Source organism: Mustela lutreola, chromosome 2 (assembly GCF_030435805.1).
Source record: "Mustela lutreola isolate mMusLut2 chromosome 2, mMusLut2.pri, whole genome shotgun sequence".
In the NCBI taxonomy this organism is placed as follows: Eukaryota; Metazoa; Chordata; class Mammalia; order Carnivora; family Mustelidae; genus Mustela; species Mustela lutreola.
The window spans coordinates 164,852,323-164,872,216 of NC_081291.1; the positions used below are offsets into that span (position 1 = coordinate 164,852,323).

Below are 19,894 nucleotides of genomic sequence, written 5' to 3' on the forward strand. Positions count from 1 at the left end.
TTGCTGATTGTAGAATTTTGGGAGTCTGACTCTTCCTTCATTTTATCCTATCTCTGTCTCTTTCAGTCCAAGCTGCCGTATTTCTGCTGGTGTAACATTCTCAAAGGACCTTGTGTGTTTCCTTTGGATGGCATTAGACAAAGAGGCCCTCCAGAGATCTTCCCTGGATAATTCCATCTCTGTTGCTGTCTGCTGAGATCATTAAGGGGATCTGTGAGTCAGATGCCTAATCTCTTCAGATTAGCAAAACATTGTGTAGCCATACACTTGTCTTTCTTTCCAGGGCGTGCTTTCCTAACAGTGTGGTATCTCCTAATTTGACCATCTTTTGCGTTCTGGGCAGGCTGAAAATTTCCCAGATCACCAAGTTCTGGTTCCTTTTGGCTAACAGTGCTTCCTGCAGTGTATCTCTTTCCTCCTACATTTCACTCTAAGCAGCAGTAAGAAAGCAGGCTGTACCTTCAACACTTTGGTTGGAAATCTCCACAGCTAAGTATCCAAGTTCATTGTTTACAAGTTCTGCTTTCCACACAACTCGGTTATGTTTTCTGGTACTTTATAATAAGGATTGTCTTTCTTCCAGTTTCCAATCACATGTTCCTCATTTCCTTGTGAGCCTTCACCAGAAGCTCCCTTAATGCTCATATTGCTACCAGTATTCCATTCATGATGATAGATTCTTTCTCTGCCGTGCTCCTCACTTCCTCCTGGGTCCACAGTGGAAGGGTCTGTAACATCCATATTTCTATGAATAGCCTGTGTAAGGCAACCTAGGATTTTTGTAATATTTACCTGAAAATTCTTCCATCCTCACCCATTCTCATTTCAGAGCTTTTTTTGGTAAACATTTTTTGATACTTTGTTACACTAGCACCTTGTATCCAGGTGCCAGAGTCTACATTAGTTTTCTATGGCTGCTATAACAAATTACCATAAACTTGATGACTTAAAACAACAGAAATTTATTCTCTCACAGTTCTGGAGGCCAGAAATCTGAAATCAGTTTCACTAGGCTGAAATCAAGGTGTTGGAGGGCCACTCACATTCCCTCTGGGTACTCTAGGGGAAAATCCATTCCTTGTCTCTTCCAACTTCTTGTGGCTCTGGCCTTCCTTGGCCTTGAGTCAGTATAACTCCCGTCTCTGTCTCCATCATCACAGCACCCTTTATGTCTGTGTGTGTCAGAGTCTCCTTGTGTCTCTCCCTCTTATAAGGATGCACTTGATTGCATTTAGGGCCCATCCAGATAATCCAAGGTCATCTATCTCAATATCCTTCCTAACTTAATCACATCCGCAAAGTCCCTTTTTAGTCAGATAAGGTAACATTCACAGATTCTAGGGATTCAATTGTAAGTATCTTTAGGGAGGCCATTCTTAACCCTGTCATAGGTAGTATTATATTACTTTCCTTGTTGTTGTCACATAACCTGACTCTTAAAAAAGTATAAACATTAGAGACAGTGATGTGAGTTCAGACTGTTTTGGATTTTCCTAACTTGTACAGAAATCTTGTTACAACACTTTTCTTAAGATTTAGCCGGAAGGTTGGACTTTGAACTAACACTTACAAAGGAGTCTTTCTGATGCTTTGATAACTAAGCCCCCTTTGAATGGATTGCATTATAGGCCTTTTGCTAAATAGATTTTGTAGCAGCAGCTAATGTGCAATGTACTATCCATAATTTGCATGAAAGCAACTCTCTTAGGTTGAGATTTGTGGAGCCACTAAATAATATTTCCCCATTCCTCTTTTTTTTTTTTTTTTTTTTGGGTAACAGCTTTATTGATTTATTGTCCACATACCATACAGTCCATCCACTTAAAGTATAACATTCAATGATTTCTAGTATATGCAGAGTTATGCAATCTATAGTCAGTTTTAGAACATTTTCAGTACCAGAAGAAACCCCATATTCTTTAATAGTCAAATCCTATTTCCTTCCAAGCCCTTCAGCCCTATCTAATCTATTGGATTAATCTATTCTCTATCTCTGTAGATTTGCTTATTCTGGACATGTCATATGTGTAGAATCATTCCGTATGTGGTCTTTTGTGTCTGGTGTCTTTCACTTGGCATGTTCTCAAGATTCCACTTCATTCTTTTTTATGGTTGTGTGGGTGCAGTACATTTTACTTCTCCACCCATCAGTTGCTGGGCATCTGGGTTGTTCCTGCTTTTTTGTCACCTACCCCTTTTAAGTCTCAGTCCAAATGAAAAATAGATAAAGGAATCAGATGGTTGGAGAATAAAGAATAAGCCTTACCAATGCTAAAGATGATTATAGCAAAAGGCTTTAGTTCTCTAACTCCCTATACTACAGCTCTTCTTCTCACTCCTTCTCCCTGCTCCCAGGAACTCAGGGCAGAGTCTGCTCTAGTCATTTTACTTCAGGGATGAGCATAGACTGTGTTCTGAGGATAGCCTCCTTCACAGAGAGAAACCAGAAAGGACCAAGCCATGTACTTTCTCTGGGAGAAAGAGAGGAGAACGGGGCCCATACCACAAAAATTCAGAAAGGACAGATTTTTCCTCCAAGCAGGAGCCAAGGTGGGTGAGAAACTGGGAGGAAGATGGAATGATTCCTTTTAACACTAAGAAGACTGGCATTTTAGCTACCTGTCTTAACAGTTAAAGCAAAATGTATTTTTTTCTTTGATTTTGAATTATTAAAAGTGCTGTCAATCAAACATTTAAGCAGTTGAGCAGTTTAAATGATAGCATTTATTAATTTTGATATAGCTTGTTGCCCCATATTTTATAGGTTTCTCCACCAACTGAAGGAAGATAATTCTGAGTTAATTAATAAACTGTGGACTGATATTCAGCAGAAAATAACAACACAGTCCCAAAACCCTCCGGGAACTCCATCACCTGCCCCTCCATCAGGAGAACAAAAAGGTTTGTTCCCCCATTGTATTATTTCTCACAGAACAGTAACTTGTTTTATTATGTTCTTCCTTAAACATAGTAATGTTTAAAGGAATATTATTTGGGTTTTGACTGACTTTACCTAATTGATCTGTTAATTGGAATGCTTAAAACTTTTTTTCCTGTTCACTTGAGATTCTTTTGGAAATATTTTTTCCTTTAGCTGCTCTGAATGCTACCAGCGCTGTCAAGAGAATCCAGACCAGGCTTCAATCTGAAGAATCTACTGAGACTCTAGACTCAAGCTATGTTGTGGGACAAGTGCTGAACTCAAGGAAGCAAAAACAGTTGTTAAAGAAAGGTTCAATCCCTCAATTTACAAAGATGAATTGTTAAACGCATAACTTGATACAGCTTCCTATATCTCTTAGTAAAGTTTTTTCCTTTAAACCCATCCAGTTGGAGCCAGCTGATTAGACTTTTCTAAATGGTAGCTAAGAAATGCCTCCAAATATAACAATGTAACTCTGTAGAAAGGTGGTTCTAGTACATTCATTATAGATAGTGTAAACCTGATTTAGACTATAGTTTTTATGAGAAATGGTGATAACTTCTATAAAAACCTTTTGTAAACTGTGAATAACAGTCAGTGGTTTTTCTAGTAGCTTGCTGGTATAGCTTTTCCTGGTCTTCTAATAGGGTGATTTCTGTCATTATCAGTGAAAGGAAAACTGGATTCCAGTGCTCCTTCCAAGCAGAAGAAGAATGTGTTAACAGCTAGCACAGCCTCCACAGACTTACCAAACAGCAATAATTCCAGCCTAGATGTCCTCAAACACATGATCAATGAAGTGGAACATGAAATGGAAGAATACGAACGGTGGACGGGACGCGAGGTCAAAGGACTGCAGAGTAGTCAGGGGCTTACAGGCTTTACTCTGTCACTGGTGGGTTCCCTCTGTCGCCTGGTTCGGTACCTTAAAGAGGTAAGAACAAGAGGTTATTCTCCTCTACAGAGTGCTGGTGGAAACATTGGGGTTTTTTTTTCCTCTACACTTAATTTATTGCAAATTCCAAATGAAGAATAGTAAAATTTGAATAGCTTTGTTTAAAATATCTCAGTTTTAGATTATCTGCAGTAAGGTTTTACCTTTTAATTTCCCTCTATATGCCAATTTATGTATCCTATAGTATAAGTGATGTTGATTTTAATACAAGCTGTTCTAAATTGTAATTAGTAAGGTAAATCTACTATAAATAAAATCATGTCTTATGCTGACATTGAATATATTGTTTGGCAGTATTAAATTCAGTAGAACTACTAAATGTGTCCTTGTTCTATTGCTTTTCTCTGTGTTCCTACTCCTACTTTAGTTTGGAGAGTGGCATGCCTGTAATCTGTAGACACAGATGAGGAAAATTCTTCACGTTATCTGTGTGACTACTTGGGCTTTGTCTGAAGTAGATCTTTTGTTGTTCTGAAAATAATTTGTAAGAGAAGCAAGAATTATTTTGTAATTAATTTTTGAATAACCAGTCTTCAGAATGCTGAGGAATTAGAGCTAGCTCTACATTTCATCTTTCAAAAAACCTATTTAAGCTGTTCTTATGTTTTATACATTTAAATTTGTTAAACAAATACAACAGAAAATGTTCAAGGACATTTTATTATTAAAATAGTTGGTTCATCACTCTAATTCTGATGTTTCAATTTCTCTGGAGCTGTCTTCCTAAAATTACTTTTTAGTGAAATATTTATTGTACTGTCAGACTTATGAAAGTCTTATCATTCTTCTATCCTTAAATTAGGGTTCTCCAGGAATGTACTTTTGGCTCTCTGAAAGCATTACAGGTTTAGTAGCTTCCACTTTTTAGCTAATCACTTGCTTTACAAAGTTAAAACCATTGAAGCCTGTTGTTTTTTTTATTTTATTTGAACAAACTTAGTTGTTGAATTGGTGATCATAATCACATGGCATGAAATTAAAAGAAACAGAAGGTTATAGATAAAAATTCTCATTCCCACCCTTAACTTCCATTTAACTAGTTTGCTTCCCTGTGGCCAGCAGTCATTGCCAGATACAGGTGTATCCTTCTAGAGATGATCTGTGTATATTCAAGCAATATGTATATGTCCTTCCCTCCACTTTATTCGGCAAAAATTTGTACTTATTTAAGCCTGTATACCATTCTGTTTATTATGTTCTATATAAAGAAGGGAAAAGGACACAGCATTTCATTTTAATGCAATATAAGCCTTTTTATAAAAATATGTCATTCTCATTTTTGTCACATATACTTTGTATCATTTTCTTTGACAGTTTTGAATAGAAACTCTTAGTTTTCAGTATTTGATGCTTTTAATGGGAGTTTATTTTTGGATGGGGATTTTATCTTATTATTGATGGAGGTTGTTTTTTTTTTTTTTTTTAATGTAGAGCGAGGTCCAACTGCGTAAAGAAGTAGAGACGAGGCAGCACCTGGAACAAATGTTAGGTGATCATCGAGAGCTCATTGATGCTCTTACAGCTGAAATTCTTCTCCTTAGAGAAGAAAATACTGCTACCCAGGTACTTAGATGAGATCCCAACTTTTCTGCGTTTAGTAAAATAAAGTATCTTTAAGAGTATGTAAGATTTTCTTTTAGTTGCCTTTGGTTTAGTTGTGTGGCTGTGATTATTTATCACTTCTTTATTATCATCAACATTCATTATATTGGAGGTACTATAGTAGAAACTCGAAGTACAAATAACATACAGAAAAGTCTGCTGTCTTTAAAAAACATACTATTATTTGGAAAGACAGAATCTACATTTAAATGGTAACTACCAATATTATAGCAGTTTATCCAAACTGTGAAGTAAATGTTGTGATAGCTACTTCTAATTTCAAAACAGCAGAGGATACAATTTAGAAAGCTTCCTGTAATCATATGCCATTTAAAGTTGTTTGCAGTATCTTCATATTTATTAGATAAGTCCTTTTTGTCACTTGTTTAGCTAATTGCTCCTTTTATTATTTTTTTAAAGACACAGTATTTCTTCTAGAAACCAATTAATACTGCCTCAATGGTGCATTAAACATTCTTAATTTGTGCTCTTTCTGTTCTCTCTGGGTATTGCTCTCACTGCATTTACCAAACTGTGTTACACATGCATGTATACCTGTCATCAAGACTGAGCTGCTTGAGGGATGCCTGGGTGGCTCAATCAATTAGGCATCTGCCTTTGGCTCAGATCATGATCTGAGGGTCTTGGGATCAAGTCTGGCATCAGCCTCCTTGCTCAGCAGGAGGCCTGTTTCTCCCTGTGTCGCTCCCCCTGCTTGTGCTTGCGCTTTGTCTCTCTGACAAATGAATAAATAAAATCTTAAAAAAAAAAAAAAAAGACTGAGCTGCTTGAGCAGAGATGGTTTTATTCATCTCTTTGTTCTCCAGTGATGGTTGTTATTACTTTTATTTGTTAGCCAAAAGAGACTGGAAAAGCCATAGTTAGTAGGCAAGTTATGTTGTATCAATGGACATTAGATATAAGACATGCAATTTTTTATTGATCTATCCATTTCACATACCATTTAATTATCTTATAAAAGTATACAATTCAGTGGTTTTTAGTATATTCACAGAGTTGTACACCAGCACCATTATCTAATTTCAGAATGTTTTCCTCACCCCAAAGAGAAACCCCAAGCTTGTTAGCAGTCACTCTTATAGCTTATAGCTCCTGGCAATTATAAATCCACTTTGTGTTTCTAAAGATATGTCAAATGTGGATATTTCATATAAATGGAATTGTGCAATATGTAATCTTTTGTATCTGATCTCTTTCACTTAGCATAATGTTTTCAGGGCTTAACTATGTTGTAGCATGTTTCAGTACTTCATTCCTTTTTATTGTCCACTAATATTCCATTATAAGGATAGACCGCATTTTGTTTATCCATTCATCAGTTGATGGACATTTTTAGTTGTTTCGTGTACTATGAGTGAATAATGCTGCTATGAACATTCATGTACAAGTATTTGTGTGAACTTAGGTTATCAATTCTCTTGGGAAGATGAGCAGTTTTAAAATGTACTAATTGAAAAAAAAATAAATAAAATGTACTAGTTGGATCAACAAATTGTATTGATTTGGGCCGGGCACTGTTCTTGGTGCAGGAGGAACAGTCATGAACACAGAAGCAATCTTTAGGTGAAGTTGTGAAAAGTGACTATATTATTAATCTATTTTGAAGGCAAACAGTAGGATTTTTCCGATGGGTTGGATTTGGATATGGGATAAAGGAAAGGATGTGAGAGGAGTCAAGGGTGATTCCAAAGTTAGGGGCTGAGCATTTAGAAGGATGCAGTTGCTGTTGATGAGTTGGGAATGTTCAGGGGGAGTTTGGTTTTGTACATGTTGAGTTTGAGAAGCATGTATGAGTTCTAGATGGAGATGCTGAATAGGTCATTAGAGATGATTGTGGAATTTGGGGAAAATTTGAGCTGGTATGAAATTGTTTAGTATATTTTATTCAGTAATCCCACTAACAGTTCTGACCATCTGTGATTTTTATAAAATTTCTATACATTTTGGATACATATACATATATATTTGTATGTGTATAATACCTCTTATCTCGGTGTATATATTTTTTCTTAACCTTATTTTATATACATTACGTAACTTCTTACTGGGTCATGTTTATCAGTGTAAATGCCTGTGTAATATTCTGTTAAATTAGCTTGAGTCAGTTGATACCATTTATATAAAGAGGTTTTATAGATCAAAAGCACTGTAAAAAGGTTAATTCTTATTGTTGTATGGTAGTGTATTTATTAATTAATAATATTCTGTGATATATTTAACCATTCCTCTGTTGTGGGACTTTTAAAACATTTATGATTATGTGTTCTTACAAATACATGACTTTAGTATTTGAACGAAAGTCTGAAGTTCCTAGAGTAGTTAAAGTGGTGATACAGTTCTGCATGTCTAGGTGATGATCTGAGGTCTGATATTGCAATGATACTGTTTCATTCTTTCTTCTCCAGGCAAGACTTCAGCAGTACATGGTCACAACAGATGAGCAACTTATATCACTGACACATGCCATGAAGAACTGTCCTGTGATAAAAAGCAACAAAGAGTATCAGGCATCCGAAAGGGGATCCACAAGCAGGAAAATGATAGACAATCTGGGTGAGTATATATGGTCTTATCATCCCAGGTTGGTATTAAACAGAGTAAACAAAACTTTAAACTTACATGTGATTGGTCATGTACACATAGCATTGTAACGGTGACAGTTGCCATCGCTATTTCCAGTTAATATTTGTTGGGCACTTGCACTATGCCAGGCACTTTTTAAGTGTTTTTTTGTGTATTATCTCATTTAATCCTCGTGATAATCTGATGAGGTATTATTGTTATCCCTACTTTCAGGATGAGAAAACCAAGGCTTCGAGAGAGTTGGTAGCTTAGCAAGATCATACAACTAGGAAGTAGCAGAATTTGCTTCCTAGACCACTGGGGCTTTAGTGCCATCACTTTTCATCACTGTGCGCCAGGTTCAGGAGGAGAGGAGATGGTCTTGGAAAGAAAAAGAAATACTGAGTTTTAGAAATTTGTAACTTTTTTTCATTTGTGGTGATACTTGGAAAGCCTTTCTTCACTTCCTGTGCCATCCTATGTCAGAGTCTGAATAGGACAGTTAGGCTTTTTCATGTTTTTTGCTTCTAAAAAAACAAATACTTCGATGAGTATCTGTGTGTGGTATTTTATGTATTTAGGAATGTTTTCTCATGAGGGATTCTGAGAAGTGGCTGACTAAAATTTAACTTGCATGAGATAAACTCAATGGCTGAGGCAGGTCTCAAGGACTAAGTGCTTTTCTCAAAAGCAGCCCCTTCTTCCCAGTGCTGGCCCCTTGGGAGACTTGCCTGTGAGTTACAGCTAAAGGACGACATGGCCTAGAAAGTGAAGACTCTAGAGTCCATGTGATTTTGCTTTCTGTGGAAATGTATGTAAGTATAAATACCTGCAGTGTATCTGTAGTTACAAGTGCTGACAGCCTCTCATCTTCTTCAGAGGGCCCTGTTGTAAATGCTAATGTCTCCATGCCATTGGCATTCAGAGGGGAGGAAGCGGCTGAATTCACACAGGAAGACTTGCCTGTTAAGCTGTCTCAGGTGCCAACTCCCCCGGATAGTGTGAATCTGACTAACAGTTTTCCCGCACATATATTTGAGCCGGCTGTGTTGTTGACACCACCCAGGCAGAAGAGCAACTCAGGATTCTCTCCCTTGCAGGACGGTAAGCAGGCTTCTTCTAAAGCTGCCTGACGGTTGTTTTTTTATGCTTTATATATGCAACATACTGTGTCCATTGTTACCCAGTAAAGGGAATTCTGAAAGATATTGATTGCCACACATAACCTTTAAGCTAAAGGAGGATTTTTCAGGGTTGTGTATATCATGTGTGTTACACCTGTGGTGAAATGTCACCTTAAATTTCGTTATGTATCTGTTCTATTAGACATTGTAAATATTATATCAGATCAAAGGATTAGAGTCCTCAGCATTAAAATGTAGAGTAAGGGAAATCCTCCTTTCCCTGTGGGCCAGGAGCATAGGAAAGGGTAAGAAACAAGAGATTATACTCCAGAGAGAGAGTAATGAAAGTTTAGCCAAGGAAAGGTAAGAACTGCGACTGTAAGGATTTTGTAAGTCAGATTTGGTTATTAACCTATTTCTCATTGAAATTTCTTTAGCTTAGTCAGTTGAGGTAGTTTTATAGTGAAAGTTGATCAACAATTAAAAATAGCTTTCAGGTCACTTTTTGCAGGACATATATAGAGTTTAGAATAAAAATTTTAAAAGTTATTGTTTTTTTTTTTTAAGATTTTATTTATTTATTTGACAGACAGAAATCACAAATAGGCAGAGAGGCAGATAGAGAGAGAGGGAGAAGCAGGCTCCCCACTGAGCAGAGAGCCCGATGAGGGCCTCAATCCCAGGACCCTGAGATCATGACCTGAGCTGAAGGCAGAGGCTTTAACCCACTGAGCCACCCAGGAGCCCTAAAAATTATTGTTTATCCTTAGCTCAGAGATTCTTAACTTGGGGGCTCATGGATGGTCTTCAGAAGTACCATGGAGTGTTTCATTGTTTGGAAAATTATGTTTATTTGTCCACCTGTGCATTTATTCTGGAGCTTTAGAACCTTTTTTTAAAATAATTCTTCAGTTAAAAAACTACCTTAGATTTGCCTCCAGTGTTTTTAGAAAAATGTTATTCAGCCCTGATTTGCATACATTTTTTTATTTCTTTGAGTGTTTACATTCTTACACAGGGGAACAGAATAATAACTTTTATTGTCATTAAAACTTAGAAATTTGGTCAGATTTTCTGTACCTTCTTTTCAATAAAGGACCTGAAGAGGCCATAAGAGTTAAAGAAAATAACAAGTTCTTGCCATGATAAGATTTGTTTTGGCATTTATTATGTGACTGTAAAGTCTGTCAGGTCTTTCTGGTATAGGGAGACAATGCTAGGCTGAGGGTCAGAAGTGCTAGAATCTTGGCCCATCTGATGACTAGCTGGGAGGCATGGAGCTAAGACACTTACCGTCTCTACATTCATTTTTCTGGCTTCAGAATGAGAGATTTTTCTTTTATCTTTAATGTTCATCTGGCTCTCTAGTTCTGTGAGATACCATTTCAGAGCCTAGAGAGAATTGTTAACTTTAGAGCCTAGAGAGAATTGTTAACTCTGAATTGGAGATATGATTTCAGTTCTGATTTCTGTTCAGGTTAGATTTTCATTCTCAAAGTAAGCTTTCAAATGTTTACATGGTATTAATATGCTCATCTAATGATCTCTTGAGATATTATAAAGTATTTCCCACTGGTGATAGGAAGATAGCTTGAAGTTTTTGTTGTTGTTCTTTTTTTTTTTTTAGAGTAGGCTCCACCCCTAGTGTGGAGTCTAACATGGGCTTGAACTCACAATCCTGAGGTCAAGACCTGAGCTGAGATCGAGTTGAATGCCTAGGGAACTCAGCCACTCAGGCACCCTAAATTCTTTTAAAGAAACAATTACCAAAAGTATTTTTACTCTGATTACAAATATACTAAATGTCCACTAAAGCCAATTATTTGGGGGCTGTGATAGGCACCTCTTTGTTAGCAGGTTTGCCTTGAAAATAATGCCACACGTTTCTTTTACAGTGTACAGATGGAATAACCTTTGAACATGTATTCTTAGTTGGTGAAGTTTTGTCATCATATTTTTTCAGACTTTTATTTAGAATGCCCACATATAAAAAATTGTTCGGATAAAGGTGGGAGGTACATAGATCCCTTTATCAGCCTTTAGTTATACTCTGGAATAGCTCTGTCTAATAGAACTTTCTGTGATGATGAAAATGTTCTGTGTCTGCTCCATTCATATTGGTAGGTGCTAGCATCAGTGGGCACTTGGAATGTGGCTAATGTGACTGAAGAACTGAATTATTAATTTTATTTAATCTTAATTAATTTGAATTTGAATTTGAATAACTGCGTATGTCCAGACACTCTTGTAATGGACAGCATTGCCCTAGAATTTCCCATCGTAGATCATTTCCGTTAGCTACTGATTGACTTCTACTTTCTTTTACAGTCACACCTTTTGAAAGAGTAGTATATATATGCTGTTTTCATTTTCTTATCTCCCATTCATTCTTCATTTTCAAGTGTCAATTCTAATTTTTATTTTGATGTGGTAAAAAAAGGCACATACAAAGGTCTTTTCCTCTTTCATCTTTAGGCCTGCCCTAAGAGGGAAGCATTTTTTCCCAATTTGATTTCTGCTTATCTTGTGGTAGTCTCCATAATTAACATAAGATATTTTTACATATTTTCTCTTAAATTTTAACTTTACACAATAATTATAGACTGTCTTTTATTAAAGAAGAGGGTTTAATTAACATTAACTCCTACTTTCCTTCTCTATCTAATTTGGATGATTATATTTTAATTTTTAATTCTTCTATTGCTTAACTTTTGTGACTTCAAATACTTTCTCTCTCTTCTTTGTTAACGCTATGCAGTAGCTCTTGGCGTTCCACTATGAAAGACAGGGATACTAGCTCTACTTCCCTTCTGGCTCTCCTGTGCTTCCACTTCACACCTTCACTGTCTATATTTCCTTTTACTGCGTGGAGTTTGGTGACATTTCCTTTGTTCCATTACTACAATTATGTCTTCTGTGTCTTGTCTATAGATGGTTACTGAAAGTTGAAAACAAGTGACTGTTTTTTTGTTTCTCGATCTATTGTTACTATCAGTCTTTGTGCCACAGGAAGGAAAAAGTTCTTAGTATGAATTTATTTCACTTAATCAGTTGTTCAGAATATTTAAGTTTGCTCTATATTTATACTAACTTTCTTCCTTAGTTTTTGTTTTGCCTGGAGTTTTGAATTGCTTTTACCCATTATTTACCCAAGAATAATGTGCTTTATTTACTCTCTTGTTTACACATGAATAATAGCTTCTGGTACTTTAGTTATACTATGTGTGGTGTGGAATCTGCTTTCATTCCAGAGATAATTCCCAGAGCTCTTCCACCCCGTTCCAGTCTGCACTGATTGCTCACTCGGCCTGCCACACACCTCTTATCCTGGGACTTGCTAAGGTCACACTCCTAGGGTTATATCTACTATTTCCTGGATTCCATTTATTCCTCTTTCGTTTTCTCCCTCAGGTTTCTGAAAGAAATCATTAGAATGGGTGTATAGAAGGTAAATCCTAAGTTCTTAAAAATCTGAGAACATTTTTCCTTTTTCTGTTATACTTGGGTGATAATTTGCCTAGATATAGAATTATAGGTCCATAATCCTTTACCCTGAGAAATTTGAGGCATTGTTCTATTGATTTTTACTATCTGGTGTTGCAGTTCAGATGTATGATGTAATATCTAACTTTTATTTCTTTGTATTTGACCTACTTTTTCTTTGTGGAAGCTTTAGAATTCCTTTATTTTTATTCTGACCTTGCATAAGGTGTGTCTAAATGTGTGGGTTTTTTTTTTTTTTTTTTCTTTTTTTCTTTTTCCCTCTCTCATTGCCTATGAGGCACCAGTGGGACCTTTGGGACATGAAGACACATGACTTTCTGCAGTTTTCTTTCTTTCTTTCTTTTTTTTTTTTTTTTTTAAGATTTTATTTATTTGACAGAGAGAGATCACAAGTAGACAGAGAGGCAGGCAGAGAGAGAGAGGGAAGCAGGCTCCCTGCTGAGCAGAGAACCCGATGAGGGACTCGATCCCAGGACTTTGGGATCATGACCTGAGCCGAAGGCAGCGGCCTAACCCACTGAGCCACCCAGGCGCCCCTGGACCATTTTCTTATGTATTTAGCCTTATATCTTCCTTCTTATATTCTGGAAGATTTTTTTTTCACTTTATATTCAACTCTGTCTTTTATTTTTTTAAAAATGTCACCAAGTTATATTTTTAATTTCTAAGCAACAGCCCTTTCTTAGTGTTTGATTGTCCTTTTTTCTTTGATGCTTATTACAAATGCATTATCTTGGGGCACCTGGGTGCCTCAGTTGGTTAAACGGCTTCCTTTAGCTCAGGTCATGGTTTCAGGGCCCTGGGATCGATTCTGGAGCCAGGCTCCTTGCCCAGCAGGGACTCTACTCTCTCTCTAATAAATAAATAAAAATTAAAAACAACAACAACAACAACAACAAACAGCACAACAAAACAAAACAAATGCATTGTCTTCCAGAAACACTCTTCTGAGTATACCCTTTAGAATTTTATTATATTATATTTTGTATCTGAATTTTCCTTCTTTTCTGAGTATACCCTTTAGAATTTTATTACATTATCTTTTGTATCTGAATTTTCCCTTCTCTTCTTCTGTCTTTTGTTCTGTTTTCCTATCCTGGTTTTTCTATTTTGTGCTGTTGATTTTCCTTATATGTCTGGTGATCCTTCACTACCTAACATAGTTAAGAATAAAGGACTGGAGCGAATGTTAAAGGTAGTTGGCATAGGTTTTCTCTTCTGGGGTGTAGGTTGGTCTAGGTCTTTTTTCCCAATAGACTTTCCCTTCAGCAGTTGCTTTGATATATGGACACGCCTCATTAACTGCAGGCTTGCTTTTAGGGTATGTAAGTAGGATCCAGCTGTTTCACTGGGGCTACCACAGTTGCCCTCCCCAATGCTATTTTTTCACTTTTGAGGATGACTGGGGCAAGTAGTGAGCAGAGCTTGACCAACATAACTATGAAGTAGATTAACTTTCAAGTTATTCTCCAATTTTCAGCCTACTTCTCACTTTCTCCTTCTGCACAGTCAGCTTTGAACTAGTGGCCTTTTTCCGGTTCTCTCAGAAAGACTGGCTTTTACCTGTCACTTTCTTATAACATATACATGTTCTAAACTGTGGCTTCTGCTCAATTCATTCTTTCATACACTTCCCATCCACTTTTAGTCTTTCAGAAATGTGTCAAAATAATCTCATTTGCTAATGACTCTCTTCCTAGATCATAATCTTCACTGATATGAGTTTATTAATTTTTTTATTTCCTTGTTGTCAGTGAAAGAAGGTGAGTCTCTAGTCTTGAACTAGGAGCATCTGTCTCCCCAGTTCTCTCTCTATTAGGTCATTTCCCCTAAACTACTCCTGCTATGGACTTCAGTGGCCTCTAGGTTAATAACTCCAGTGTACTTTTCTTCTTTGTGTTTCTAGGTCTTACAGTAGTATTGTATGTGGTTAACCACTCCCTTTTGGTTTCCTTCATACCACGTTCTTGTAATATTTCTCTAACCATTCTGGCTGCCCCACTTCAGTCTGCTTTGCTAGCTTCTCCTCTTTATGCCGCTCTGCATGTTGATTTTCTCATGTGTCGGTATTGGTTTCTTTTCTCGTTCAATTTTTTTTTCTCGAAATAATCTCAGCCATTCTCATTGCTCCCAATACTGTCTATATGCCAGTGACTTTCAGTTTTGTATCTTCACCTAGATGAGTCTTAAGTTTCTGACCCATGAGCCCATTTGCCTGAGGGAATATTTGGATAAATCATCAGGTACTTAAACTTATCCTGTTCAAAGTGAAATTCTTGATAGCTTCCCTTCCCCCAAATCTGTTCTTATCTTCTCCATCTCTGTAAATCGTATCACTGCCCACTCAGTTGCACATGCCATCTTGATCTGTGTATTTCCCTTACTCCCCACTTCCAGTTCATCACTCTTAGTTCTTTTACCAAAATATTTCTCAAGTATACCTACTTCTCTCCATCTCTATAGCCAACATACCCTCGTTGGAGCTATCATCATCTTTCTCCTAAACTACCACAATGGCTTACTGGTCTCCCTACTTCCGTTCTTGGATCTTCCAATTAACACAGCATTTAAGAAATATAAATTGAGTCATTGTCAAACCTTCTCCATATTTCATTGATCTTGGACTAAACTACAAAATTCCAAACATGGCTTGAGTGAGAAATATTTCTGTACACCTCTCCAAACTCATATTTTTCCCGTTCTCCCTTGTTACTGTATTACACTAAATTGGCCTCATTTCTTTGCTCTTTCCTATTTTTGGGCATTCACATATGTTGTTCTCTCTGCCTGTACTGTTCTTTGCTCTGCTTTCTGCCACATATGTAATCATTTTTAAATTTTACTTCTTCAGAGACGCCTTTCCTATCTTCAGTTTACAGTAGGTATTTATACTCCCTACACCCCCAGTATTCCCTGATACGAGTTAATACATGTATTAAAATGTGAACTTGGCAGACTTTTTTTTTACAAGGATACTGATAGAGCCTTAAGGAATATAAAAGTCTCTGTATTTGATTGTTTGAGGTGGTATTGGTGGTATATTCCCTGCTAAAATAATTTAGGCATTCAGAAACCAGACCCTTCTCTTGAAATACATTTCTAACTACCATGATGAGTAATGAGATGATTGTAGAGCCAGTCTGTGGCTAAATGATGCATGTTTATTCTGTTTTAATTTTATCTACAGTATTGAGGAGGACTGTTCAAACTCGTCCTGCTCCACGAATTCCTCCAACTGTGGAAATAATTGAGAATGAACAAAATTGGGAAAAGACGGCCTACCCTACTGACACAGACAATCAGAATTCAAGTGAAGAGAGTCGTCTCTTCACTCAGAGATGGAGGGTATCTCACATGGGGGAAGATCTGGAGAACAAAGCCCAGGCTCCTTTTGTTAACCTCTCACAGCCCTTCTGTAGCTCCCATTCAAACACTCAGCAGGCCAGAATCCTCGAGTTCTCAGAAGAGACCCCAGTACTGGGAGATGGGCAGCAGCTTAGAACAAATGAAGCATTAATACAAAGAAAAGACGTCATAGAACGAATTGCTGAGTTGACCCTGCAGAATTCAGCTATCAAGGCACATCTGAATAATATTATTGGGCCAGGAGGAGAGCAAGGGGATGGAGTTCGGGAATTAAACAAACAAGAGACAAGTCATGTGAGCAACATGACGGCAGTGAGTACCAGTTATTTAAGTACTTTGCTGGAACAAAGCGTTCCTGGATATCTTCGAGGCTGCTATTAGAAGGCTTATGCTTTGTCATGTCCTCATCACAAGAAAAAGAAAAGTTATTTAACAGTTTATTTAACACATACAGTAAAAGAGAACAGCATAAAATAGAAAATGATGAAAATGAATGAGGAAAATAAGACAAAGGTAAAATGTGTAGAAAAGCTGAAATTAAGCTGCAAATGAAGTTATAAATATAAAATGCAAAATTAGTTTGAGTTTGAAAGCCTGCTATACAGCTACATTTTAATTGAAAGCATTTTTACTCTCATAGGGCTCATACAAGAGAATTATGTGTAGCTGGGCCTTAATTCATGAGGAGTTAATTTTTTAGGACACACAAATGCATTTTCCTGTAGAAATGATGTTTTAAAGGATTATTAAAGTGAGACTTTAATGTATGTATGAATCATCTGGAGATCTTGATAAAATGCAGTTTCTGATTGAGCAGTTCTGAGATAGTACTTGTGCATTTTTGACAAGTGCTCAGATGGTACCGGACTGAGGATTATGCTTTGAATAGAAAAGTCTGCCTATTACAGTGAAGAAATTTTATGGGCTAACCAGGTAACTTAAATCTTCATTTTCTTGTTCATGGGGAGAAAAGGGATTCTAAATTCCAGCTAGCGACTGTTTATAACATGATCTTAGGCTGGTCCCAGTGACGGGAGACACGTCCTTTTACCACTTTGTGAGCCACAGTGGCTCCTGTCAGGGTTCTGATAGCAGATGGAACAGTCTTTTAGCAGTGGGAAGGAGCTGGGCAGCTTTATGGATTAAGGATTCCAGAGGTGATTGTTTCTATAAAGGCCTTTACCAGTGATAGATTGAGAGCTTCCATGAAGAAGTTTAGGAGGGGATGGAGGTGGGGTTAAGGGCCACCTCTGTCAGCACAGAGTCACGGGAAATAAGGGCAGTATGAGTGTGGAGTCACAGAGTAATAGTCAGAGGGGACTGGCAATCTTTTACCAGGGAGAAGTATTAGGAGCGGGTAGCTGCTCTCGGTCTAGATGTGTATAAGTACAGATTGCCTTAATTTTGAGTCATTGGAGGTATTTCTGCATTTGCAGAATTTTGACAATTATTTGAAGCAGGTAACTAGCTCTTAGTTTTAAAAAGGCAACAGAGTTGAAAATTGAGCCTGCCTGCTTTTCTAATTAGTATACAGATCAGGCTAGTGAGGATAATCTGTTATTGTCTTCACCACTCTTTTTGTCATAATCCGAATTTCAGAGTGATCTTTAATTTCAAATGTTTTGTTTATCTCTCTTTTTTAAAATTAACGAGTGTATGTTACAAATTAGTGATTTCTATTAGGAATTTTTTTTTTTCCTCAAAGAGATGCATTTAACTAAATGAAATAATCAAGAATGACACATGTATTCATTTCAGGAATTTTCATATTAAATTTACGTTATATTCCTTGGGTGGCTTTTTTACTCTACCTTTCATATTCTTTTCTAGTCACCACATTTCTCAAATTAGATATCTGAGGCCAAACATGGCTTGGGGTGGCTGACCCCTGGTCAAGAAGAGTGATAAGATTCCTAGAAATCTTGGCCAAATAACTCATGGTACATGTATGACGATTGGGATGGTAGAAGCATCTCTCGAGGATAACAGATCCTCTTTTCTATACTGAGATTCCCACCACAGATCTATAATTAATAGACCTGTTACTTAGAAGTCAGGTCACTAGCAGTACTGTCTTTGCTCATGGGACCTTTTGTGTACCTCAACAAACATGAAGAGATGAAGGGAAGCTTTGTTCCACAGACGTTCTCCATGGACAGTGGGACTAGAGGGATTATGTGGTGCCAGTATCAGAAGGATTGGTATCCCTTTCCTTTAGCCCTAATCTTTCAATTAAATGACTTTTATTCTTTGCCTACTATTCAAGTTTACATATAGTGAGGGCCGTGAATACTAACTAGCTGGTTCTTAGTGGAAGAGCTCAGTTTTACAAAAAGTTAAAATTGTTTGGATTGTTTTTAATGTGGAATTTGTGCCTTTTTTTTTTTTTTTTTTTTAAAGACCTTTCCAGCAACACAACCTCTAACATCAAGTAGCATGGAGGAGCGGATTGCAGAATTGAATCGGCAGAGTATGGAGGCTCGTAGAAAACTCTTGCAGTTAATAGAGCAGCAGAAACTTATTGGTCTGAATCTTTCCTCTCCACCAGTATCACCCATTCCATCAACTCTCGGAGCATGGACTGGTTGGTCACAAATTCATGATTTAAAAGCCAGACACATGAGAGTTTTTACTTTCTTGATTTTGCAAGTATATATTGAGCTGAAAGAAATCTCAAAGCATATATTTCAATGTCTTCAATTTCACATTGAAGGAAACAGACCTAAGTCTCAGAATAAGTGACAGAAATAAGACTAGAAGGCCACTCTCGTAGAAAGCTGTACCATGGTACCTGCAGTTAATCTTTGGTGTCTAAATTCTTAAGTTGCCTGATGTGTAAATGGGATTCATTATAGTGTATGATTCACTTAGGACCTATGCAGTGGCTAAGTATAAAACATTAGCATCAAAATGATAATTTAGAATTTAAACAAATTATAAGTTACAACAAATTACAAGTTATTTTATTAAAACCAATTAAAACATTTTTATTTGTAAATTAAACTTCCTATTCTGTTATTTTATTTAGGAGTGTGATAAACTAGAGAGGCTTCTGAATAATAGGCTAGTGACTGAAAAATTAGTTGTCATAATATTTACAAACAAAAAAGTATGGATGAAATGAAGTAGATCTTAAGTTGTTCTTTGGCAAAAATTGAATTACTAAGACTCAAGGGATAGATCTGTATGAAGGCTATAGAGAGACTAATTTTGGCCCCGTATAAAAGAAGGTTCTAATTGTGAGGGATAGAAAATAGTTATATCCTAAGTAGTATGTTCTCTGAGGTGTTTTAGAGGGATTCATCTGTCCGGAGGCTGGTTGAAGTAGGCTATCTTTAAGGTATCTGCCAATAAGACTTAAATTTTTTTAAATTCCAGTATAGTTAACATAGAGTGTTATATTAGTTTCAGGTGTATGATACAGTGATCCAACAATTCTGTACGTTACTCAGCGATTACTTAGTGTGCTCTTAATCGCCTTTACTGGTTTTACCCATCCTCCCCACTCACCTCCCTTATAAGACTTTTTCTCTCAGTTACAAATCATTTCTTTTTTGAAACTCCAGACCTAGAAAGCAGACTCTTGAAAATTACTGGAAAATGACAGATAATGCATTTCCCCAGGGTCTTTTCTCTTTGCTTATTCTAGCTTCTTCATAGTTGTTCTTCATAGTCATGAAGTGTAGAGGCAACTTCTGATTAAATCACTCGATACGTTTGAACATCTACTACCTGCCACCCTGCTCTGGGCCTTTGGAAAACTGCTTCTAACAGGACAAATCCCTGCCCAGCATTACGAGATAATGTCTTTGCGCTAAGTGCAATGAAGAAGAATAA

The 19,894-nt window shown here is 36.9% G+C and overlaps 1 protein-coding gene across 5 annotated transcripts in view; it reads left to right on the forward strand.

The window, feature by feature from the left end:
• SPICE1 (spindle and centriole associated protein 1) overlaps nt 1-19,894 on the forward strand; it is a 63,413-nt gene that overhangs the window by 38,899 nt on the left and 4,620 nt on the right. For all 5 annotated transcript variants that reach the window (XM_059164101.1, XM_059164099.1, XM_059164102.1 and 2 more), the window contains exons 8-15: nt 2,765-2,901; nt 3,095-3,232; nt 3,592-3,857; nt 5,310-5,441; nt 7,907-8,054; nt 8,943-9,167; nt 15,879-16,369; nt 18,458-18,641. In XM_059164101.1, coding sequence (XP_059020084.1) covers nt 2,765-2,901; nt 3,095-3,232; nt 3,592-3,857; nt 5,310-5,441; nt 7,907-8,054; nt 8,943-9,167; nt 15,879-16,369; nt 18,458-18,641 — 1,721 coding nt within the window. The remainder of the gene's footprint in view (nt 1-2,764; nt 2,902-3,094; nt 3,233-3,591; nt 3,858-5,309; nt 5,442-7,906; nt 8,055-8,942; nt 9,168-15,878; nt 16,370-18,457; nt 18,642-19,894) is intronic.